The 25,604-nt window shown below is 43.2% G+C and overlaps 1 protein-coding gene across 2 annotated transcripts in view; it reads right to left on the minus strand.

Moving 5' to 3' along the window:
* The window catches only part of rasgrf2b (Ras protein-specific guanine nucleotide-releasing factor 2b), a 141,590-nt gene that overhangs the window by 100,970 nt on the left and 15,016 nt on the right, over nucleotides 1-25,604 (minus strand). For both annotated transcript variants that reach the window (XM_073067295.1, XM_073067303.1), the window contains exon 2: nucleotides 24,660-24,766. In XM_073067295.1, the coding sequence (XP_072923396.1) occupies nucleotides 24,660-24,766 (107 nt within the window). The remainder of the gene's footprint in view (nucleotides 1-24,659; nucleotides 24,767-25,604) is intronic.

Consider the following 25,604-nt stretch of genomic DNA (forward strand, 5'->3'; position numbering starts at 1 on the left):
TGTGTGGTGTGTGAGTGTGTGTGTGTGTGAGTGTGTGTGTTGGTGTGTGTGTGTGGTGTGTGAGTGTGTGTGTGTGTGTGAGTGTGTGTGTTGGTGTGTGTGTGTGGTGTGTGAGTGTGTGTGTGTGTGTGAGTGTGTGTGTTGGTGTGTGTGTGTGTGGCTCAAGAAAAGCCTCCTCATTAGGTGGTAGAATGTATACGGTTGAATGACGACAAGCCTGAAATAGAGCTACCATATAATCAGGTTATTCCACATGCTTTGTTTCCGAAGTGAATTCACGACTGTCAGATAAAAATTTGCATGAGGTGATCTTTCACAAACAGCAGTGGAAACAAATAGTCATATAACTCAGCATTCGCTGTGATGGGCAAGGGGAAATGTTGTGCAGCACATGAAATTAATCTCTTTTTTTCCTGACACATGGAATAATTTAACTCTCATTTGAGGAGACCATCCCTGCAGCACTGTATCTGAAGGGATGGTACAACATCACAGAATCACTTCTGTGCCACTCTGTTCAGTTCAGTAGCAATGTGCCAGAGTGATCTGCCAGTGTCCCTGAATCCAGAGTGATCTGCCAGTGTCCCTGAATCCAGAAGATGGTGTGCAATCCCTGAGACACAGAGGACATTTTCTCACTCAGCGGAGGGAATCTTATGCTCGGAAGAAATGTCCAGAAACACAAGGAATTAAAGCCTCCGATGGCTACAGCAGCTTAGCAAGAATCATGGAAAGCTTGTGATTTTGGCCACGATAACTAGCTTGGGAGGGTTTTTTTTTACACTTTATGCCCTCACCAATGCCAAGGATCAAGATAAAGACTATTTTCTCTATAGCATAGCTCACATCCCAGAATCTTTGGATGTCGTTCACCTGTAACTGGGATCTCTGAGGACGTGTGGCCACTTGAGAGTAGGGAAGGAACAGGTACTTCAAAGGCATCAGTGTGGGGACTTGAGAACAGGGTCTGGCCAGATATTGACAAAGTATTTTACACTTAAAAATGTTCTTTTTCTTCTCTCAACAATCAAATGATGGCTCGGTGCGTTACAGCTACTTTGGATTGCTTGTAGTGGCAGCAAGATGGGTGACCCCAGCCACTGTCAGTTCTCTTCAGAGATTGTCTGCCTGGCGTCAGTGGACCCATAACCAGAACTTGTGATATGCACCAGCGGCTCATACGACCACCCACCACCTGCGCCTATGGCTTCATGTGACCCTGATCGGGTTCTAAGCAGGTGCTACACCTTGCCTAAGGGTGACCTGCGGGCTAGTAGAGGGAAGGAGCACCCTACTCCTCCTTTGGTGGAGACGTAGCTCCACCCCACCACCCTTGTCTGGACATTCGCCTCTCCTTCCTCAGGTTTTGCATACTCATTTTCAAATTCTTTGATGTAATTGACGCCAACATATTGTGTGGACAGCTGTGGCCTGAAGTTAGCTCTCTCTGCAGCACTGTGTTTGTCATTCTGAATGCTCCTCATCTGATCACCATACTTTATTTGCTGTTTGCTTTCCTGTTGCAATCCATCTTGTTTGCATATGTACATTTTTCAACTCCTTTCTCAAACCACTCCACCAGCTTGGTATTTCAAGATGTTAGTTTCGATAACTGCTGGATTAGCAATAAACAAATTATTCCATTTTCGTTGAGCTGCCCTTGTTCCAAGTCCAACAACTAACATGAATGTATTATGATATTTAATTGGATGGTTCTAAGGAATTCAATAGCTAAAACACATGAAAGGGAAATTCAGGGAAAGACAAACAGAATAATTAGCCTACAGATGGTTCCATTTGAATGCTTTGAAAATTACATTTTTAAAATAAGAATGATTCAGAAGATACATTTAAGTCATTAAACCACCTCCTCTTCTAATTCCTGCAAATATTTACATGTCTAACCCAAAGTGAAGTTCCTTACATCTAAAGTTAATTGGGACACATCAGGAACAATACATTTTGGCCCAGTTAAGCAGCTGCCCCCAATTAGCCAAAGTTTTATGGAAATAGTATATAAAGTATAAAAAAGACAAACTATCATCCAACTGAGTAACAAATGATGTACGTAAATGAAATGCAAAATACATTATAACATACTCAATACTACTACAGTACTATAAAACTGTGTATTAGTTCTTTATAGTTACTGACAGAGGAATTCATCCAGTGTATGTGTTCTTTTAATTGACTGCAACTAATATGGATAATGAACTGCCTTCAAACAATGCTATCAACAATTGCATCCTCCAACTTTTCACTTTCATTGTAACATTCAAGACGATTGCTGATACCTTCAAATTCTTCATAGTGTCTAACTTGTTGAAGTTGTGAAATCGTTTCATTTTCATTCTTGGCCAATCCTTGCATCTCCAAGCCTGAATGCTTGAAACTACAATTGGGCAAAATAGTTCTGAATGGTCTGACTACTTACTTCTTGCCAACTATCAGTGACAAAAATCACTGCTTTTTGAAGACAAGTGCACACACCTGACACTACTTAAGAACTGTTCATCCTACGCATGGTGTGTTGTCTAACAGCCACACAAGTACATGCATCTGGTGCTAGTTAAAAACTGTTTGTCAAGTTTCCTGCCCCAATTAAGGAGCATAGTATCCCAAATAAATGCCCCAGTAATTTTCTCAATTAGCGACACACGCAAAATGCTGGAGGAACTCAGTAGGCCAGGCAGCATCTATGGACAAGAATAAGCAGTTGATGTTTCATGCCAAGACTGGCTCGCTACGTCAACTTTTTACTCTTTTCCATAGATGCTGCCTGGCCTTCTGAGTTCATCCAGCACATTGTGTGTGCTGTCTGGATTTCCAGCATTTGCAGATTTTCTTGATTAGTTTTATTTCTTTAAGAGTTGTCCCAAGTGTAAAATGTGGATGCCTATGAAAAGTAAGAATTTCAGGCTGTATATTGTATACATTCTCTGATATGAAATTGAACCTTTTGAACCACCTGAAATAAATGGCTGCCCAATTAACTGATGGCCCAATTAACTGGAACCCACTGTACTTGCAAGGCAAAAGTAGAAGGCAGAATATTTTAACGCTAAACAGTAACTGCTTAAATGAAAATAACCGTGTGTGATCTTGACGTGTGTGACAACTTTGCATTCCTTGCAGGGTGTAACCTAGACAATGATGTTACACCAGGCTCCATTCACATAGTGCCATTCCTCGACAAATTGATCAGTGCTGTAATGATTGCAAGATCCAAGTGTCTGTTTTGAAGAAAGGAGAGGCAGCTTGCTGAGGAATAAGGCACAGCATTGTGAAGAATTCCAGTGGGAAAGGGGATGGATTGTACCATAAAGGCAAGGTGTTGCAGAGAATAGATAAAATGTGGCAAATATTGTAAATGGGAAACTCCAGTTGCAGGATATAGAACATGTATATTACAACACAGTATAGTCCCTTCAGCCCACAGTGTTGTGCCAACCTTTTAACCTATTCACAGATCAATCTAACCCTTCCCTCCTACATAGCCCTCCATTTTTCTATCATCCATGTGTCTATCTAAGTTTCTTAAATGCCCCGGATGTACTTGCCTCTACTGACACCCCTGGCAGGGCATTCCAGACACTCACCACTCTCTGTGTAAAAAAACGTACATACTTCTGACAACTCACATATACATTCACCAATCATTTTAAAATTATTCCTACTGGTATTAGGCATTTCTGCCTTGGGGAGCTTATCATCAGTGCCACTTATCATCTTATAGACCTCTGTCAAGTCTCCTCTCATCTCCTTCACTCCAAAGAGAAAAGCCCTAGCTCACTCAAGCTATCTTCACAAGATATGTTCTCTAGTCCAGGCAGAATCCTGGTAAATCTCCTCTCCACCCTCTCTTAAGCTTTCACATCACCACATAATGAGGTGTCAGAAATGAAAACAACATTCCAAGTGTGGTCTAACCAGGGTTTTGTAGAGCTGCAACAGTAACTCATGGATCTTGAACTCAATCCCCCAACTACTGAAAGCCAACACACCAGACACCTTCTTAACCACCTGATCAACTTGCGTAGCAACTTTGAGGGATCTATGGATGTGGATCCCAAAATCCCTCTGTTCCTCTACACTGCCAAGAACACTGCCATCAACTCTGTATACTGCTTTCAAATTGGATTTTCCAAAATGAATCACACCCACTTTTCTGCGTTGAACTCCATCTGCCACTTCTCTGCCCAGCTCGACATCCTGTCGATGTTCCACTGCAACCTACAACCCTCTACACTATCCACAGTCACAGAGTAGACAGCCTGGGCTAATATTTCCAGACTATTATTTATCATCAGTCAAAGGAGTTGTACCTTTATTTTACATTTGAATATGTTTTCTAGTACATTGATTTGTCTCATTACAACTTAGTAATGCCAGTGCATTAAGGATTTGCAATGCACGCAAAACCATGGACAGGGACAGATAGGAGCCACCTACTCCTAACTGCCTTGAACAGACTACTATTTGAAAGCATCAATATGTGTGCTTGAGCAGAGGATCTGGCTAGACATCAACAAAATAATTCATATATCTAAATATTTTCCATTCCCTTGCCAGCCAGGGGCTGTCTCCATGGGTTACAACAGCTCGGTGATGCTCAGCATAGATATCGTTCTGCATGCTTAACCCAGAGTATAAGCCAGCCAGTGGTGTAGTGGCATCCTCACTAGACTTTGAGGCGAGTGGTCCCAGGTTCAAAGCCAAACGGCTCCTTGCACACTTTCCAACCACGCTGGGTTGAGCGTTGAGCTAGCAAATTGGCCTCGTAAAAAAATCAGACAAATGCTAAAGGTTTCCAACCGATGCCGTCACAAGGCGTGGAGAGGAAGAGCAACAACAAGAGCAACTTAACCCAGAGAGTGGGTATTGGAAGGTCATAAGACTATAAGATATAGGAGCAGAATTAGGCCATTTAACCCATCAAGTCTGCTCCGCCATCTCATCATGGCTGATCCAATTTTCTACTCAGCCCTAATCTCCTGCCTTCACCCCATATCCCTTCATGCCTGCACCAATCAAGAATCTATCAACCTCTGCCTGAAATATACAGAAAGACTTGGCCTCCACATCTGCCTGTGGCAAAGAATTTCACGGATACACCACTTTCTGATTAAAGAAGTTCCTCCTTATCTCTGTTCTAAAAAGATGCCCCACTGTTCTGAGGCTTTTCTCTCTGGTCTTGCACTCTCCCACCAGAGGAAACATCCTCTCCACATCCACTCTATCAGGGCCTTTCACCTTGCAATATTCAGCATGTTCTGACACTATGTCACCTCTTTCTAATGATCTGATTTCAGTTTTTACCGACAGAGCAATGCCGCCCCTCTGCCTTCCCACCTATCCTGTCCTTTTGATACAATGTGTATCCTCGGACATTAAGCTCCCAGCTATAATCTTTCAGCCACGATTCAGTGATGCCAACAACATCATACCTGCCAGTCTGCAACTGTGCTGCAAGTTCATCTACCTTATTTCGTATACTGCACGCATTCAAATACAACACCTTCACTCCTGTATTCACCCTTCTCGATTTTGTCACACTATGCTCAAGCTTTTAATTCCTAACTTTGTCTGAGATCTTACCAACATCTGCCTCCACAACCTCTCCACTAACTGTTCTGGCACTCTGGTTCCCCTCCCTCTGCAACTCTAGTTTAAACCCCACCGTGCAGCATTAACAAACTTTCCTACTACTTGAGCATTTCTTTCCCTGAGTGAAGCCTCTCTTTGCTGAATCCTCAAAGACCTGAACCCTTAAGATAACCACTCTGACTCTGTCTACTCAGACGATGGCTGCTGCACTTGCCCCCTGCCTTCCTTTAATTTGATTTTAATAATTAATCCCAAATGCAGATTGGCCACTGGTCAAAGCTCTTTTAAGCACCCGCTAACTGCTTCTGCCTTTTATCCTGGGGATGTGGACCTGATTGAAGTCCCCTCCTCTCAAACTTCCGATGTCCTGATTAGCCGCTGGTCAAAGGTCAGTGTCATCCCAAGTCTAAATCTGCTCTCAGTCCACTCAGACAGACCCTCAAGGAACATTGTGACGGAGAGCACTTGGTAAACACACTCTATACATACACACACTCACTGCCTTGTCATTGTGCTCTGTGTGTGCTCTTCAATGTCTTTTCCCAGTAATGGGTCCTGAAGGGTTTGGCTTTATGTTGCCTTTCCTGCCATACATGGTGGAATATTTTATTTCTTTTGTAATGAGGATGTGTAAGTGTGTATATGCTGTTTGTATAGTGATACTTCTGTTTATTTTGTAATATGATAGTAACTCCATTGTGGAATGCATCATCCGTGTAGTCTTAAGTTAATTGTGGGTAACTTAAAGATGCTATGTCCTGGTGCCTAAAGTAACAGGGCAGATCGCTCTCAGCAGCAGGGAGAGGCAGACAGAGATCGAGCTGCCGGGAGTTCACTCTGGACATAGTACAGAGCTATAATTGTGTTTTCAGATAGATAACTTTCTGTAAATATTGACAGTTCTCTTTTCACTATTCTTGCTCATTTTTGTAATTTTAATCTTTGACGCACCTGATACTGCAAACACCCTTGCACGAAACCGCTAAGCAACTCCAGTCATTTTTTTCCACCGATGTCAAAACCCACATACCGTAACAAACAACTTATACAAATCTTAGGTTGTGGTTTAATCTTTATTGAAAATGGTACAGCCTCTGTGGAGTACGTTCTTCTTTTCTGTTTATATAGAAAGACTCAGAATTAGGCTTAATTCCACTGGCATATGTTGTGAAATTTGTTGTCCTGGGGCAGCAGTACATTGCAATACGTAATAAGTTTTTTAAAACTATCAATTACAACAAGTATATACAAGTATAAAGCTAGTCTTTTTCTTTCTGTTCTAATAAAACAATGCAAACTATAAAGGATTTAATTTCACAGTATGGTACCCGATAACTTGCCTGTCTGGAGTTCAAATTCAAGTTCAAGTTTATTGTCTTTCAACGTGTAATAGGCCAAACGTAACGATGCTCCTCCAGACCAAGGTGCACAACACTCACATACAAAATGCATAAAGTAATATTACCACAGCAGCTGAGACTGATGCAGCAAGGGGTTTAACAGAACCAGAAATAATCCTAAATTTATGAAATATTATTGATAAATGTGTACTTTTTCTAACCATAATGAGGATTATGTCAGCAGCAAAATGCATCAGCTAAAATGTCACTGGATTGATTTATAAAATTCTACACACAGAGCCCAATAAACCATTACTCAAATAGGCTTGACCAGTCCAGCTACCTCCTTAACCAATATTTTGAGACTTTATTATCAAATTCTTCTTTGAAACTACTGTATAAGTTTCCTCATATTGAATTCAACAATTTCAGGTGATCTGTTCTTTCTGACTGTATCAGAACTGACCAGTTCTGAGTAAGCTGCCCATCTCTCCATTTATCATTCTCCACCGACACTGCTAATCAGCTGGCCATCTCCTACGTTTCACAGAGTTCACCTGCCCCTTTGCCTCTCCAATTGCCCTCATTCATCTATCCATCATGGCAGAACCCCATCACCCAGGACGTGCTTTCTTCACACTACTACCATCAGGGAATGAAGACAGATACCCATTTTTCAGGAACAGCTTTTTCCCCTCTGCCATCAGATTTCAGTATGGACAATGAACCCATGAACACTACCTCACTTTTTGCACTAATTTATTTTTCTTATTGTCACTTAATAGCAACTTTTAATATGTTGCCTGGTACAGCTGCGACAATACAGGAGTGAAAGGGTTAATGCAAGAGGAGCGTTTGTTGGCTCTGAGCCTTTACCCATTAGAGTTTAGAAGAATGAAGTGGGAACCTATTGAATATTGGAAGGCCTAAATAGAGCGAATGTGGAGAGGTTGTTTCCTATAGTGGGTGAGTCTCGGGCTAGAGGACACAGCCTTAGAATAGAGAGATGTCCCTTTAGAACGGAGATGAGGAGGAATTTCTTTAACAAGGTAGTGAATCTGTGGAATACGTTGCCACAGATGGCTGTGGAGGTCAATTCACTGGGTGTATTTAAAGTGGAGACTGATAGTTCATCGATTAGTTTGGTGTCAAAAGTCACAGGGAGGATGGGTTTGAGGGGGATATTAAATCGTCCATGATGGAATGGCGGAGCAGATTCAATGAGCTGAACGGCCTAATTCTGCTCCTATGTCTTATGGTCAAAACAAGAAATTTCATGACATATGTCAGTAATAATAAACCTGATTCTGATTCTGATCTTCACGAGCAGATCAGCTCATCAATCCTGGTCCCACCCTATGAGAGATATTCCCTTTCACTCAATCCACCTCTCTCTGCCACTTGGAACCAACCATTTTCTCTCAAGACAATAGAATAGAAAATGTTGCAAACCATTTGTAGTTTGGGAAGAATCTGTGGAAAATGACGCAGAATTAACATTTCAGGACCCTTTGCCAGATCGTCATGTTTTCTCTCCTTCTTGCTTTTGACAAAAGATTTTCAACTCAAAGTGCGACATTTGTTTCTGTTCTCACAGATGCTGCCTGACCTGGTGGGTATTTACATTTTGTTTTATAGAAAAGAGTTCTTCCTATCGGATGTAAAACTTCAAGACACCTCACTAAACAATAAACAAACTGCATACTGTAAGAAGCTGGGATATGATAGGTGGAAGTGACAAAGGGCTGAAGAAGCTAGAATCTGATAGGACAGGACAGTACACCATGGAATAAAGGGCATTTTATGTTGTCAACATCTGTGTCAAAGACCAGAACTAGCAAAGATGCATGAAATAACTCATATGAAATTATTTATTGAAATAAAAGATGTATTTGGAATGATTTAAAGTATTCTAAGCACAGGATTAGAAACATGAAAGATAACCACTTCAGCTGGACTGGGTACTCAAGTTTCCTCCCACATCCAAAGACACACTGGTTGGTAGGTTAATTGGTCACTGTAACTTGTCCTGTGATTAGGCTAGGGTTAAACAGGTGGGTTGCTGGGCAGCATGGCTCAGAAGGGCCTGTTCTGTGCCATATCTCTAAATAAAAAAGAACTTAAAAAGTCTTCACCAGAGCCTGAAGCCAGAGGCTCACTGCAAGACATCGCACTTCAATACTGCAACTGTTAAAAATAGCAAACATTGTCATACACAGCTTCTTCTGAAGAAAAGCTGCAGAATTATAATGCTCATTCAGATTTTAGCTTTCAAATTTATTCAGAGAGAACATTCCTCCTTGTGATCTATTCTATAAATACTAATAGGTCAAGGAAGATAAAATCAAATGCTGAACCATTACCGGAATCTAATTCCAGCTGAAATGGAAATGCCAATGGCTATGGTGACAAAACCACACCATGACACCCATGTATTTTTGTAAATATCATGGATAAAGTCAAGGATGCTTTCATTTGTGAAGGCTGCTGAGAAATAACAGTATTCTGTCCTCACAACCACAATCCTTCACACCCTGCATGGACTACTTGTCTCATCATTCATTAATGGCCCATTTGCTTCTTAACTCAGGCAATTTAGTACCACCCCAGGGAGCTCTATGAGTGGCAAGGCGCTATTGTTTTTACGGCATGCAATGGAACAGAATGCCGTGCATTAACTAACAATACAAGGATGAAAGGCATTGCATGGTTTATTCCTGCAAATAATTTTAACTTATGAATAAAGTTTATTTTGATTTTTAAAAATTGGATTTAACAGTGGCCAGTTCAAAGAACAATTCTATAGTGACACTGTATCTACAATGCTTCCTTTGAATTAGATATAATTTTCACACCTCCTTCTTCACACCACTCTCCAGACATACCTTTCCTCATAAGGCATGCTCTCTAATCCAGGCAGAATCATGGTAAATCTCTTCTGCCCCCTCTCTAAAGCTTCCACATCCTATAATGCAGTCCTGATGTCCCAAAACGTTGAACTGTTCACTCTTTTTCATAGATGCTGCCTGGCTCATTGAGCTCCTCCAGAAATTTCAGTGTGTTCCCTAAATTGAGGGATTTCCTCACCCAAGCCGGCCACTCCCTGTTCAGCAGCAGAAGACCCCTACACTGTTGTCCTCTTCCACTGAGCCCTTGCAGTGGCTACACCAGTTACTGACCTCAGTTGGTCATTGTTCTGTCAATAACCAGGCTATCTGTAGTTTATCCGAATCAGGTTTATTATCACCAGCATGTGACATGAAATTTGTTAACTTAGCAGAAGCAGTTCAATGCAATACATAATCTAGAAGAAAAATAAGTAAAGAAATCGAATACAGTATATGTATATTGGAGATTAAAAATTGTGCAAATACAGAAATAATATATATTAAAGAAGTGAGGTAGTGTCCAAAGCTTCAATGTCCACTTAGGAATCGGATGGCACAGAGGAAGAAGCTGTTCCTGAATTGCTGAGTGTGTGCCTTCAGGCTTCTGTATCTCCTACCTGATGGTAACAGTGAGAAAAGGGCATGCCTCGGGTACTGGAGGTCCTTAATAATGGACGCTGCCTTTCTGAGACACCTCTCCCTAAAGATGTCCTGGGTACTTTGTAAGCTAGTACCCAAGATGGAGTCAACTAATTTTACAATTCTGCAGCTTCTTTCAGTCCTGTGCAGTAGCCCCTCCATACCAGACAGTGATGCAGCCTGTCAGAATGCTCTCCACGGTACAACTGTAGAAGTTTTTGAGTGTTTGTGTTGACATACCAAATCTCTTCGAACTCCCACTGAAGTATAACTGTCCTGCCTTCTTTGTAACTGCATTGATATGTTGGGACCAGGTTAGATCCTCAGAGATCTTGACACCCAGGAACTTGAAACTGCTCACTATCTTCACTTCTGGTCCCTCTATGAGGGTTGGTATGTGTTCCTTCATCTGACCCTTCCTGAAGTCCACAATCAGCTCTTTCGTCTTACTGACGTTGAGTGCCAGGTTGTTGCTGCGACACCACTCCACTAATTGGCATATCTCGCTCCTGTACGACATCTCGTCTCCATCTGAGATTCTACCAACAACGGTTGTATCATCAGCATTGAGCTATGCCTAGCCACACAGTCATGGGTATGGAGAGAGCAGAGCAGTGGGGTAAGCACTCACCCCTGAGGTGCACTAATGTTGATCGTCAGCAAAGAGGAGATATTATCACCAATCCACACAGATTATGGTCTTCCGGTTAAGAAGTCGAGGATCCAATTGCAGACAGAGGTACAGAGACCCAGGTTCTACAACTTCTCAGTCAGGATTGTGGGAACAGTTTACCGGCTCAAGCCTCCAATACACCATTTCTAAGCTGGCATGGATACTCCAAACTAGCAGCAAAAGACCTCAAGGACAAATACACATTATAACACTGAATCCACTCCCCATCTGCCCATCATTGCTCCCTCCAGTTGCCCTCCTCACTCTGTCCCTTCATTCCACAGTCCGCTGTGTGCTTCTAGCAGATTCCAAATTCTTCAGCCCTTCGTCACTTCCACCTATCATATACCAGCTTCTTACATTATTCACACTCCACCATCCCTCACCTGCCTCTAACCTCTCCTCACCTGGACTCACCTCACACTTCCCCTCACCTGGGCCCAACACTCAGCTCCCCTCACCTGGACTCACCGCTAACCCACCCTCTCGTCACTTGAACACACCCCCCAGGCCCCCTCACCTGGATACACCACTCACCTCCCCTCACTTGGGCCTGTCACTGCACCCCCTCCACCCCCCGCTTCTCTTCATTTGGACAAACGCCGCACCTCCCCTCACCTAGGTACACCACTAAACCCCACCCCCACCCTCTTTTCACTTGCACAAACCCCTCACCTCCCTTCACCAGGACCCATCTCTCACCTCCCCTCACCTGGCCCAGCACTAACCCCCCCCCCCCGATCTCTTCACTTTGACACACCCTGAACCCCTGCTCACCTGGACACACCACTTACCTCCCCTCACCTGGACCCACTCCTCATCTCCCCTCACCTGGGCCCATCACTCACCTCCCTTCACTTGGACCCCGCCTCACCTCCCTTCACCAGGACCCATCACTCACCTCCCTTCACTTGGACCCCGCCTCACCTCCCTTCACCAGGACCCATCACTCACCTCCCTTCACTTGGACCCCGCCTCACCTCCCTTCACCAGGACCCATCTCTCACCTCCCCTCACCTGACCCCGCTACTCAGCTCCCCTCACCTGGACCTGGAGCCCCCCCTCATCTGGACCCACCACTCAGCTCCCCTCACCTGGACCTGGACCCCTCCCCTCATCTGGACCCACCACTCAGCTCCCCTCACCATTTGCACCCTGGGAAGCAGTCTCCGGCTGTCCACTCTATCTATGCCTCTTATCATCTTATGGGTGATGTCTTTAAGGGGGATCTCATTGAAACCTGTCAAATATTGAAAGGTCTGGTTAGCGTGGATGTGGGGAGGATGTTTTCTATGGTGGGGGAATCTAACACCAGAGGACACAGCCTCAGAACAGAGGGACATCCATTTAGAACGGACATGAGGAGGAATTTCTTTAAGCAGAGGGCGGTGAATCTCTGGAATTCATTGCCACAGATGGTAATGAATTGCCAAAACAGAGATTGATAGGTTCTTACTTAGTGAAAGGTCACGGGGAAAAAGCAGGAGAATGGGATCGAGAAGGATAATAAATCAGCCATGATGGAATAGCAGAACAGATCTGATGGACCGAATGACCTAATTCTGTTCCTATATCTAATGGTTGAAATGTGTCCATTTTAATGCAGTCTTGGAACCCACCCAAATGACTTTTGGTTTCCCAAGAGATGGGCTCTGGTGGAAGGTGCTACAATTCTCGATTTAACTGTTTGTGAATGAATCTGGTCAGGCGGATGGAGTGCTGGAGTATTTCTGGGGCAGTGATTGATGTAATGGATGTCGTAGTAAAGGGCAAACACAACATTGAAGGGAAGTTTGCAGTGAGAACTGATTCGGCAAAAGTAGCCCAGGAAAGGCAACTCCAAAGGAAACTGGACTCGGAGTAATTTGCAGAGATGAACATGACTCAGTCTGAACGGGCTCCCACAGAGAGAAAGCACAGAACCTGGCTGGCAGGTTGCACAGGGTATAGCTCTGTGTTACAAAGAACAACGTGTAGAAGACATTTAGATTTTAAAACAATAAAAAACCAAAGGAATAGAATGTGTAGGAACATAATTAAAAGGGGAACTAGTTAAGCAAAGAGGAAGCTTGAAGTTCAAAGTGTGAATAAATAATGAGAAATAAAATACTTTTACAGCTGCTAAAGATTCAGAGATAATTACAGAGGAATGGGGCCAGTTAGAGGCCAAAGGGGTAACCAGCTTGGGGTGATGCAAAACATGGAAAATACTCAATAAATTCTTTGCATTTATCTTCACAAAAAGATACCAGATGAGTTTGAAATACGAATGGGATAATGTAATTTTCCCGTGATGCAGCTCATCAGACACCCTATTCATATACATCATGGCATGGTATGGCTGGGCTGGGATCATTCTCATGAACCTCCTCTGGACCTTTGCCAACACCAGAACATCCTTTCTTAGATAAGGGGGCCAACCCTGCTCACAGTACTCCAAATGTGGTCAGTCCAATGCCTTATAAAGCCTCAGTATTGCATCTTTGCTTTTATGTTCTAGTCCTCTCTAATCTGTCTAAGTCCTTCTGCAGATGCAGATCAGAATCAGGTTTATTATCACCGGCATGTGTCGTGAAATTTGTTAACTTAGCAGCAGCAGTTCAATGCAATACATAATCTAGCAGAGAGAGAGAGAAAAATAATAAATAAAATAAAACATAATAAATAAACAAGTAAATCAATTACATATATTGAATAGATTATTTAAAAATGTGCAAAAACAGAATCACTGTGTATCAAAAAAAGTGAGGTAGTGTTCACGGGTTCAATGTCCATTTAGAAATCAGATGGCACAGAGGAAGAAGCTGTTCCTGAATCGCTGAATGTGTGCCTTCAGGCTTCTGTATCTCCTACCTGATGGTAACAGTGAGAAAAGGGCATGCTCTGGGTGCTGGAGGTCCTTAATAATGGACGCTGTCTTTCTGAGACACCACTCCCAAAAGATGTCCTGGGTACTTTGTAGGCTAGTGCCCAAGATGGAGCTGACTAGATTTACAACCTTCTGCAGCTTCTTTCAGTCCTGTGCAGTAGCCCCTCCATACCAGACAGTGATGCAGCCTGACAGAATGCTCTCCATGGTACAACTATAGAAGTTTTTGAGTGTATTTGTTGACCTGCCAAACCTCTTCAAACTCCTAATAAAGTATAGCTGCTGTCTTGCCTTCTTTATGACTATATCAGTATGTTGGGACCAGGTTAGATCCTCAGAGATCTTGACTCCCTACTTCCTCAACACTACCTGTCCCTCCACCTACTTTGTATCATCCACAAATTTGGTCACAAAGCCATAAATTCCATCATCCAAGCCATTGACATATAATGTAAAAAGAAGTGGCCCCCAACACTGAGTCTTTTGGAACACCTTTAGTCACTGGCATTCACCCAGAAAAGACCCCTTTTATTCCTAGTCTTTGTCCCCTGCCAGTCTGCCATCCTTCTATCCTCCAATCAGTTAGTATCTTTCCAGTAATACCATTGGTTCTTATCGTGTTAAGCAGCCTCATGTGCGGCCTTCTGTCACAGGCTTCTGAAAATCCAGGTAAACAACATCCACTGACTTTCCTTTGTCTATCCTGCCTGTTATTTCCTCAATGAATCCTAGCAGATTTGTCAGAGTTGCTGAGGCAGCATGGCTGAGAAGGCCAGTAGGGCCTACTCCACGCTGCATCTCTAAATAAATAAAAATTGTTCGACATTTCTTCGTTCAACACCATACCCTGCAAACTGCTCCTCTGTTTCTCTTGTGATCTCTTGCCCCTGAATTTTGACCCACCTCCTGTCTCTCCTTCTGAACATGGCCATTTGCTCTTTGTGAGCTCGTAATAAGTTTGTCTGCTGGCAATAATGAAACTCAGGTTGAGGTTTATAATGGCGGGATGGTTGCATTCCCAGACAGTAGACCGTCTCTGACTGCTCCCATCTGTGGCTTCTACTGTTCTCTTGTTCTTCAATGTGTCCACTGAACTTCAAACTTTCCTACCCAGCCTTTGACCCCTATCCAGCGAGCAACGCCATCAACAGCAACGTCCTGCAGACTGTTCACAAAACTGCTTCTGCCTTTAAATGTATTCCCACTACTAAACTGCGTGCTATTGGAGCCTGTAATTTACAGTTTGATAATGTGTTTTCGGGCCGACTAAGCGATCTAGCATTTTTGCTGTCTCCAGGCAAGATTGGGAGCAGAGTGTGCAAGCCCAAGATCAGCTCCATTACTCCTCACCGATTAATGCAGTCACTGAGGTGGGTCTGCATTTGACCCGTCCCCCTCTCGTGTACCACTGCTGCAGGAAGGAGCAGGAGTCTTCCTCACACTGATCGACACAGCTCGTGCCTATGAACTCATTTTTGGAAGACTCTGCGGTTCATGTTACTCCTGCTTCTGCTTACTCTTCATTTGTTATTTTATGCGACTCGATCGGGGCGCTTTGCCTGCAGACAATGAAAAACAGTACTAAACTGAACACCCCTAGACTGTTTTAGGAACTCTGTGGTTTGCTTTCTACCATTCTCTGTGCTATTCACTCACTTTTTACCATTTGCGTGATTTTCTTTATTGTACGTTGGGTGTTTGATGTTTTCTTTGAGCGAGTTCTGTGGTGTTTCTTTGTTTCATGGCTGTCTGTGGGAAGACGAATCTCAGGGTTGTATACTGCATACATACTTTGAGAATAAATGTTCTTTGAATCTTTGAAGTCGACATGTCAAGTCAATAATCTTCCATGCACCCACATTGTTCCTTGCAGAACTAATTGAATATAGCTTTCCTATTAAATATATATGTATGTATATGTGTGGAGCGCACACATTATATATATAGATAGATATAAATATATTAAATTGTTAAATTAAATAAACAATGCAAAATACAAATAAAAAAGGGTAGTGAGGTAGTGTTCATGGGTTCAATGTCCATTCAGAAATTGGATGGCAGAGGGGGAGGGGTGTGTGTGTGTGTGTGTGTGTGTGTGTGTGTGTGTGTGTGTGTGTGTGTGTGTGTGTGTGTGTGTGTGTGTGTGTGTGTGTGTGTGTGTGTGTGTGTGTGTGTGTGTGTGTGTGTGTGTACACACATACATATTTTTAAAATTTTGTTTATACAATATTTAAGGTTGTACATTTATCAGGAATTTAGGATTTTACTTCAATTCTTCAATTTACTTTATGTCAGGAAGATGTTATGAGAATGCAGGGGTGGGTGAGTGGGCAAATGTATGGCAGATGCAGTTTAATGTGGTTAAATGTGAGGTTATCCACTTTGGTGGCAAGAACAGGAAGGCAGATTACTATCTAAATGGAGTCAAGTTAGGAAAAGGGGAAGTACAACAAGATCTAGGTGTTCTTGTACATCAGTCAGTGAAAGCAAGCATGCAGGTACAACAGGTAGTGAAGAAAGCTAATGGCATGCTGGCCTTTATAACAAGAGGAACTGAGTATAGAAGTAAAGTGGTCCTTCTGCAGCTGTACAGGGCCCTGGTGAGACCCCACCTGGAGTATTGTGTGCAGTTTTGGTCTCCAAATTTGAGGAAGGACATTCTTGCTATTGAGGGAGTGCAGCATAGGTTCACAAGGTTAATTCCCGGAATGGCAGGACTGTCATATGTTGAAAGATTGGAGTGACTGGGCTTGTATACACTGGAATTTAGGATGAGAGGGGATCTGATTGAATCATATAAGATTATTAAGGGATTGGACACACTGGAAGCAGGAAGCATGTTCCCACTGATGGGTGAGTCCAGAACTGGAGGCCACAGTTTAAGAATAAGGGGTAGGCCATTTAGAACAGACATGCGGAAAAACTTTTTCACCCAGAGAGTGGTGGATATGTGGAATGCTCTGCCCCAGAAGACAGTGGAGGCCAAGTCTCTGGATGCATTCAAGAGAGAGTTAGATAGAGCTCTTATAGATAGCGGGGTCAAGGGATATGAGGAGAGGGCAGGAACGGGGTACTAATTGTGTATGATCAACCATGATCACAGTGAATGGCGGTGCTGGCTAGAAGGGCTGAATGGCCTACTCCTGCACCTATTGTCTATTGTCTATTAATTCACCTCATAATATCTTGCTTTGTTCTTCAGGTTGGCCTGTTTATTCGTGAAGATGTACTGAATTCCATTGACGTTCAGACAATAGGCTCAGAGTATAAGTGACTAACCTGAAATTCATGCTCTTCTAATGTGCTTAAAAGATTGAAAATGTCAGAGGAGGTAACTAAAGGCAGCCTGTTTCCAGTAGATAAGGACTGCACAATAAAGGACCATGCATGTAAAATTCATAGCAAGAAGTTTAGAACAGTGGGCCTAGAGAGTTATGAATCGGAAATAAGGAGACTATGCCAACTCTCAGGCATTGGTTTGTACAGGTCAATGAAGCAAACGTGTAGAAGGAATATGGAAATAAATTAGACTCGATGGGCTGAATGGCCTTATTCAGATCCTGTGTCTTAGGGCATTCCCACTTAGCTCACTTGTATTTCTGGATGGCTGGATTGGGCAAAAGAGCTTCATCAGTCACTGGTTGTACCTGAGATTCAAGATTGTTTATTGTAAACCCTCAGTACACGACTGCAAAGGAGAAAGAAATGATGGTTACTCCAGATCCGATCCAGTATAAAAAATACAATAAGCATAAAGAGCACAATAAACCAGATAGGCATATAGGCAGGGTAAACACAAGCAGGCTTTATCCACTGAAGTCGGGTGGGACTACAGCTAGAGGTCATGGGTTAAGGGGGAAAGGTGAAAAGTTTAAAGGAAACTTCTTCACTCAGAGGGTGGTGAGAGTGAGGGACAAGCTGTCTGCACAAGTGGTGCATGCAAGCTTGGTTTCAACATTTAAGAGAAGTTTGGATAGGTATATGGATGGTAGGGATATGGAAGGCTACTGTCCCAGTGCAGGTCAATGGGAGTAGGCAGTTTAAATGGCTTAGCATGTACTAGATGGGCCAAAGGGCCTGCTTCGGTGTTGTACTTTTCTATGATTCTATGACAATAAATACAATAAAATAAGTATAAAAGCAATCCTATAAAACACAACGCAGAAGTAACTGAATGTTCTGGCGAAGGGTCTCGGCCTGAAACGTCGACAGTGCTTCTCCCTATAGATGCTGCCTAGCCTGCTGTGTTCCACCAGCATTTTGTGTGTGTTGGCAGAAGTAACTGTTTAAGTGTGGCCACATACAGAAAGATTAGCTTATATACTCATACTGATTGTATGTACATGAAGTGACACCAGGTGCAGGAGAATCTGAACTTAATTTGACTCGGATAGAACATGATAAATTGACAAAGTGACTCTTGGCAAGATGATCAGAGAACTGCCATATGGGGATTTGATCCAGTACTCTGAGCTGGGGGAAATAGTGAAGTTAATCGACCAAGAGTTCCCACCGAGAGATATGTACCAAAATATTCCCACACCTTCCTGTTTCTGCAGATCCCTGAAACAGCTGAACCACACCATTCCCAGACAGCCACGCTCAGTTTGATTTCCAAGTGTACGATGGCAGAGAACTTGGGCTTGATGGAAAGTGGCAGGGGAGAGATGGAGGCAACGGGGTAGAAATTGAGCTGAGGTTAAAAAAAAAGCAACTAATACTGACAAAATGCTGGAGGAGTTCAGCTGGTCAGGCCATATCTATGAAAGGAAATAAACAGTCAAAAGTTTTGAGCCAAGATGCTGCCTGACCTGCTGAGCTCCTCCAGCACACTGTGTGTATTGCTCTATTTTTCCAGCACCTGCAGTACCTCTTGTATCTGCAATTAATACTTTTTGAAACTGAAGGAAATGGAGAAAGTGCCTTGGCAGAGGAACATGGAGCTGAGGGAAAAGGTCAGTCATGATATTATCGAATGGCAGAGCAGACGTGAAATTAAACGTCCTACCAGTTTATACTCCTGCTCTGCATTTTACTACCTCTCTTTCTACACTCCTTAGTTAATTTATTTTTATATACACTTCTTATTGTAATTTATAGCTCTTATTACTGTGTATTGCAATGTACTGCTGCCACAGAATAACAAATTCCACGATATATGCCGGTGATATTAAACTGAATCTGATTCCTTACTTTCCTTTTTCCTGCTCGTCAAAATTCTGAAGTTAATGGTGGGTTCAGTGTCCTTACAATTAGCCTTGCTGTTAATTTATAAAACTTCTGTTCTTTTCCTACTTGTCAGAGCATGTATCTGGTCTCTGTCTGCGTGGTACTCTGTGTGGCCAGCTTTTTACGTTTAGCATGGTAACCAGTCACATGAGTGGGGCCGAGGTAAAGGCGGAGGGAATAAGTTACGTATTCTTGCTTATTTTGTGGAAGTTTGCAGCTTGGGGCTGGTGGAGGTTGTATCTTTTGCTGACTGCTCAACGACGTTTCAATTATGCGTAGTTTACGTTTGGGTGGGGGGGGGGTGCGTCGTACAGATATAACAAGTCCATGGGATCGCAGGCAGCAGGAGGTGTTTTGGTTTTGCCTCGACACTGCTGAGGGAGAACAGTGAGTGAGCTTGCAGCCATAGAGTGGGGTACAACAGAAGGAGGCTATTCGACCCGTTGACTGCACGCTCACTCTCAACCGGAATAATTCACACCCCAACCCATTTTCCAGAGACTTGTAAACTTTTCGGATTACTTAGTTGTCCCGGTTCCTCTTAAGGAACACAATGGAACCTGCCTCCACCACTCCTGAGGTTTTATAAGGCATCGGTCAGACCCCACTTGGAGTTTTAGGCCTGCTACCTCAGAAAGGATGAGCTGGCATTGGAGAGGGTCTAGAGGAGGTTCACGAGAGTTATACCAGACATGAAAGGATTAACTTGTGAGGAGCGTTTGATGACTTTGGGCCTGTACTAGCTAGAATTTAGAAGAATGACAGCAGGGGTGGGGGGGGGGGGGGGGGGATCTCATTGAAGCCTGCAAATATTAAAAGGCCTAGATGGAGTGGACACAGAGAGGATGTCCCCTATAGTGGGGAAGACTAGGACCAGAGGGCACAGCCTCAGGATCGAAGGGCATCCCTTTAGAACAGAGATGAGGAGGAATTTCTTTAGCCAGAGGGTGGTGAATCTGTAGAATTCATTGCCACAGGCGGCTATGGGGATCGTCATTTATACCGGAAATTGATAGGTTCTTGATTAGTCAGGGATCAAAGGTTACGGGGAGAAGGCAGGAGAATGAGGTTGAGAGAGATAATAAATCAGCCATGATGGAATGGTGGAATAGATTTGATAGGCTGAATGGCCTAATTCTGCTCCTATATCTTATAGTCTCAAGCATCAGTGGGAGAACATTTCTTGCTCCCTAAGCAAAACTTCAAAAGCCTTTTCTATGATTGAATCTTCTTATATTCTTTTAACCGGCAAAATTTCCAACCTGGTGAATGCAGAAAGGCAGTGTTTAAAAAATAAAAATATTTACTATAGTGTTCTGCAATCCCATTTTAAAGATTTAACCAACTGACCCTACACACTGTGAACACATTAAACTCTTGTTGATTGAGGTGTTAGAGATTAGCTATATTTGCCACATGTACATCAAAACATCGAAACATACAGTGAAGTGCATTGTTTGTGTCCAAAGATGTGCTGGGGGCAACCCACAAACATCGCTATGCTTCAGCACAAACATAGTAATAAGCCTACAACTTATTAACCCTTACCCGTGCATCTTTGGGATGTGAGGTGAAATCGGAGCACCTGCAGGAGAGGTGTCTGGCTGACTAGTTGAACAATGTTTCTTTATGTGTTGTCGCATAAAGAGAGAAATCAAGCAATTCTAGGCAGTTTTGGTATCTCATGTCAGTCTTCCAAGAGAACAGAAAGCTTGGGAAGCAGAATTAATTTATTTTATTTATTTACTGATACAGCACGAGGTAGGCCCATCGGGCTCTTCGAACCACGCCACCCCAGCAACACCTGACAACCCTGACTTAGCCCTAAACTAATCACAGGGCCAATTAACCTACTAAATGGTACGAGCTTGGACCGGGGGAGGAAACCGGAGCACCCGGAGAAAATCCATGCAATCTACTGAGAGGACACAGAGACTCCTTACAGAGGACATCGGAATTTAACTCTGAGCTCCAGGCCAAGCTGTAACAGTGCCATGATAACAGCTACGCTGTTATTTTGTGACAATATATAGGTCTACAAATAGAAAATAGAACAGCATAGCACAGGAGCAGACCCTCCAGTTCACAATGTTGTGGAAATAACTACACTCACTTGCCCCATCTTTGAAATGCTCCCACAACCAACTATCTCACTTTAATGTACACAAAATGCTGGAGGAACTCAGCAGGCCAGGCAGCATCATGTGTCCTGCCGAAGGGTGTCGGCCCAAAACATCACCTATACTCTTTTCCATAGATGCGGCCTGGCCTGCTGAGTTCTTCCAGCATTTTTTGTGCGTGTTGCTTAGATTTCCAGCATCTTGTTTGTGATCTCACTTTAAGGACTCCTTATCTCATTATCTCATCTTCTCTTTATTTATCACTATTTATTTATATTTGCATTTACACAGTTTGTAGTCTCCTGCACTCTAGTTGGCATTTCATTGATCCTGTTATAGTAACTATTCTATAGATTTGCTGAGTTTGCCCACAGGAACGTGAATCTCAGGGTTGTACTTGGTGACATATATGTACTTTGATAATAAATTTTACTTTGAACTTTGAACTCATTAAATTAGTAATCAAGCACCCAATTAACAGAATCTCTTCTGCCTGCAAAATCAAGTCAAGTTTTTTGCCATTTAACTATATACATGTATATAACATATACAATCATATAATGTATATAGAAAAAAGGCAATGTTTCTCCGAACAGGGTGAAAAGCACAGTAGTATACATAATGTACACAACATTATGTATACAGTAACTAATGAAGGTAAGGATAAAATCTACAGATGAATCACAGTATATTTAATAGCCAGCAGCATTTTCCGATCATAAAGACATACAGGACGTGACCGAACTATTACACCCGGAGACAGAGTGGTCACTGGGTCTGAACACAGTGTCATCTTGGATGTCCATATCCTTCCATTCCCTGCATATTCATTCGCCTCGCATTGTATCGCCTCCAGCACCACTGGCAGAGCACTCCAGGCACCCCGCTCTCTCTGTGGGTAAACTTGTCCTGTTCATCACCTTTAAACTTACCGCCTCTCACCATAGAGCCATAGAACACTACAGCACAGTACAGGCCCTTCAGCCCTCCATGTTGTGCCAACCCATATAATCCTTAAAAAAAAGTACTAAACCCACACTACCCCATAACCCTCCATTTTTCTTTCATCCATGTGCCTGTCCAAGAGGCTCTTAAATACCCCTAATGTTTTAGCCTCCACCACCATCCCTGGCAAGTCATTCCAGGCACTCACAACCCTCTGTGTAAAAAACTTACCCCTGATGTCTCCCCTAAACTTCCTTCCATTGATTTTGTACATATGCCCTCTGATGTTTGCTATTGATGCCCTGGGAAACAGGTACTGACTATCCACCCTATCTATGCTTCTCATAATCTTGTAGACCTCTATCGTCCCCTTTCATTCTTCTACGCTTCAGAGAGAGAAGTCCCAGCTCTGCTAACCTTGCTTCATATGACTTGTTCTCCAAACCAGGCAACATCCTGGTAAATCTCCTCTGCACCCTTTCCATAGCTTCCACATCCTTCCTATAATGAGGTGACCAGAATTGAACACAATACTCTAAGTGCGGCCTCACCAGAGATTTGTAGAGTTGCAACGTGACCTCTCTACTCTTGAACTCAATCCCCCTGTTAATGAAGCCTAGCATCCCATAGGCCTTCTTAACTACCCTATCAATCTGTGCAGCAACCTTGAGGGACGTATGGATTTGAACCCCAAGGTCCCTTTGTTCATTCACACTCTTAAGTAACGGACCATTAATCCTGTACTCAGTCTTTTGGTTTGTCCTTCCAAAATGCATCACCTCACACTTGTCCAGATTGAACCCCTTCTGCCATTTTTCTGCCCAACTCTGCAGCCTGTCTATATCCTCTTGTAACCTTTGACAACCTGCAGCTCCATCCACAACTCCTCCAATCTTCGTGTCATCTGCAAACTTACTCACCCATCCTTCCACCTCTACATCCAGGTCATTTATAAAAATCACAAATAGCAGGGGTCCCAGGACAGATCCTCGCAGCACTCCACTAGTCACCGACCTCCAGGCAGAATACCTTCCTTCCACAACTACCCTCTGCTTTCTTCCTTTAAGCCAATTTTTTATCCAAACAGCCAAGGTTCCACTGATCCCATGCCTCATGACTTTCTGGATGAGTCTGTCATGAGGGACCTTGTCAAATGCTTTGCTAAAGTCCATGTAGACCACATCCACTGCCCTACCCTCATCAATTTCGCTGTACATGTGATAAATAAACCTGAATCTGAGAATGTGGATGTGGAGTGCCCTTAAAATGCAGTATCTTCATTTTTTGATATTCAGACCTTCTTCCATTTCCAACAGACATAATAATATTATCCAATTTTGGTAAGTAAAACCACTCTCCACACACCAAAACTCATTTGGACTCATTCACAAGTTTTACATTTCAACAAATTCAAGTCCTACTAAATGTTTGGACCACATTGGGTTATTGTACAGGTGGAGGACGTTGCCCATTCATGTTTCCAATTTTGGGCTTTACCTGCTCTGAAAGTGGTTTCTGGTTTTACTGTTTCAAACTGAGTGGCATGGTAGTGTAGTGGTTAGCACAACGCTCTACGGTGTCAGCGATCGGGTTTCAATTCCCGCCGCTGTCTGCAAGGAGTTCGTATGTTCTGCCTGTGACCGTATGGGTTTCCCCCGGGTGCTCCAGTTCCCTCTCACATTCCGAAGACGTGCGGGTTAGAATGTTATGGGCATGCTATGTTGGCACTGGAAGCATGGTGACCCTTGCGGGCTGCCCCCAGCGCATCCTCAGATTGTGTTGGCTGTTGACGTAAAATGAGGCATTTTGCTGTATATTTCAATGTTTCAAACTCCAACTGACCAATAAAGCTAATCTTTAAATCTCTTTAGTTTCTAATCTTCATGCAGTAATTTTCTGCAAATTTCAGCTCATCTTTGGCCTGTGAGGACCACGTCACACATATGAATCGTACATACAATTTTTGAGTTTATTATCTTTCTCTGGAACCTCAGGATCCTGCTCTTTAAATTCTCCCTCAGATCAATAACAAAAAAATCATCTTTCAGTGACCTTTTATCACTATGAATCCAAGCTGCAATACCTATCTCCCTGTTCTGCACTCACTCATTCAGTGGAGACCAATAACTCGTCACCATCATCTCCATCTTGAATTTTCTGCCAGCATGACTTCTTCAGAAGGTTGCTAAAAACTGGAGCAGACCTTTGTTTCATCCCCATAATTGCTCCTGTGTTGCTCATTCACAATTTCCCACTCTGAATGACTGCTTTAAATGACAACGAATGTGGGCTGCTACTACCCAGCTTTGGACACATTAAGGAATCATTTCTGCAAATGCATGAGAGTACCTGGCCTGCTGAATGGCATCCACCCAGGTTTCGCAGTCGGCCTCTTCCTCAATCCGGAGTTCCAGAGGTTTATTACCTTCGTGGCCAAAGTTTATGGTGAAGTAATGCTGCACAGAGAAAATAAATTACAACATTAATCACCTTCCCCTTGACGGCCATGTGCTCTAGAGCATATATGTCAAACTCAAGGCCCGCGGGCCAAATCCGGCCCGCGGTGGAATTATCTTTGGCCCGTGAGATAATATCTAATTACTATTAAAGCTGGCCCCAGTAATCGAAGTGCCTATGGCGTATGATATGGCTAATGCTGAGTTTATTCAGGTACCAGGTTTTCAGGGTTTTTAGTGTTTATTCGGCAGTCTTGCTCGGCAGTCTTCTTCATAAGAAACGGAATTTGTAAAGTGAAACACTTTGTTGTTATAGCAGAGACTGAGGCACATGAGAGCAGGCTGAAAAAACGGAGGCAACGAAAGCTGCGTTCGCACGCGTCCGACTGATCCGGCCCGCATGAAGCTGCATTTTGCTCAATCCAGCCCGTGACCTAAAATGAGTTTGACACCCCTGCTCTAGAGTATTAGGGTGGCAGGGCAGCACCTTATGTGGTCACTCATGGCATTTGTCACATCTCTAGTACAGATGGTGGCCAAGAAAATCTCTACTGAAACGTGCAAAGAATTTTTTTTCACTACAAATGAATATCTGCAGTGGTTAGCACAACACTTTACAGTGCCAGTGACAGGGGCTCGATTCCCACCGTCTGCAAACAGAAAACAGCAGCTCCACTGCACTTTCTGAAGACTGAAGCCTGACCATTTTAGGGCGACACACACAAAATGCTGGAGGAACTCAGCAGGTCAGGCAGCATCTATGGAGGGGAATGAACAGTTGACATTTTGGGCCAAGACCTTTCTGTTCAATCCCCTCCATAGACCGCTGCCTGTCCTG

Source organism: Hemitrygon akajei, chromosome 2 (assembly GCF_048418815.1).
Source record: "Hemitrygon akajei chromosome 2, sHemAka1.3, whole genome shotgun sequence".
NCBI lineage: Eukaryota > Metazoa > Chordata > Chondrichthyes > Myliobatiformes > Dasyatidae > Hemitrygon > Hemitrygon akajei.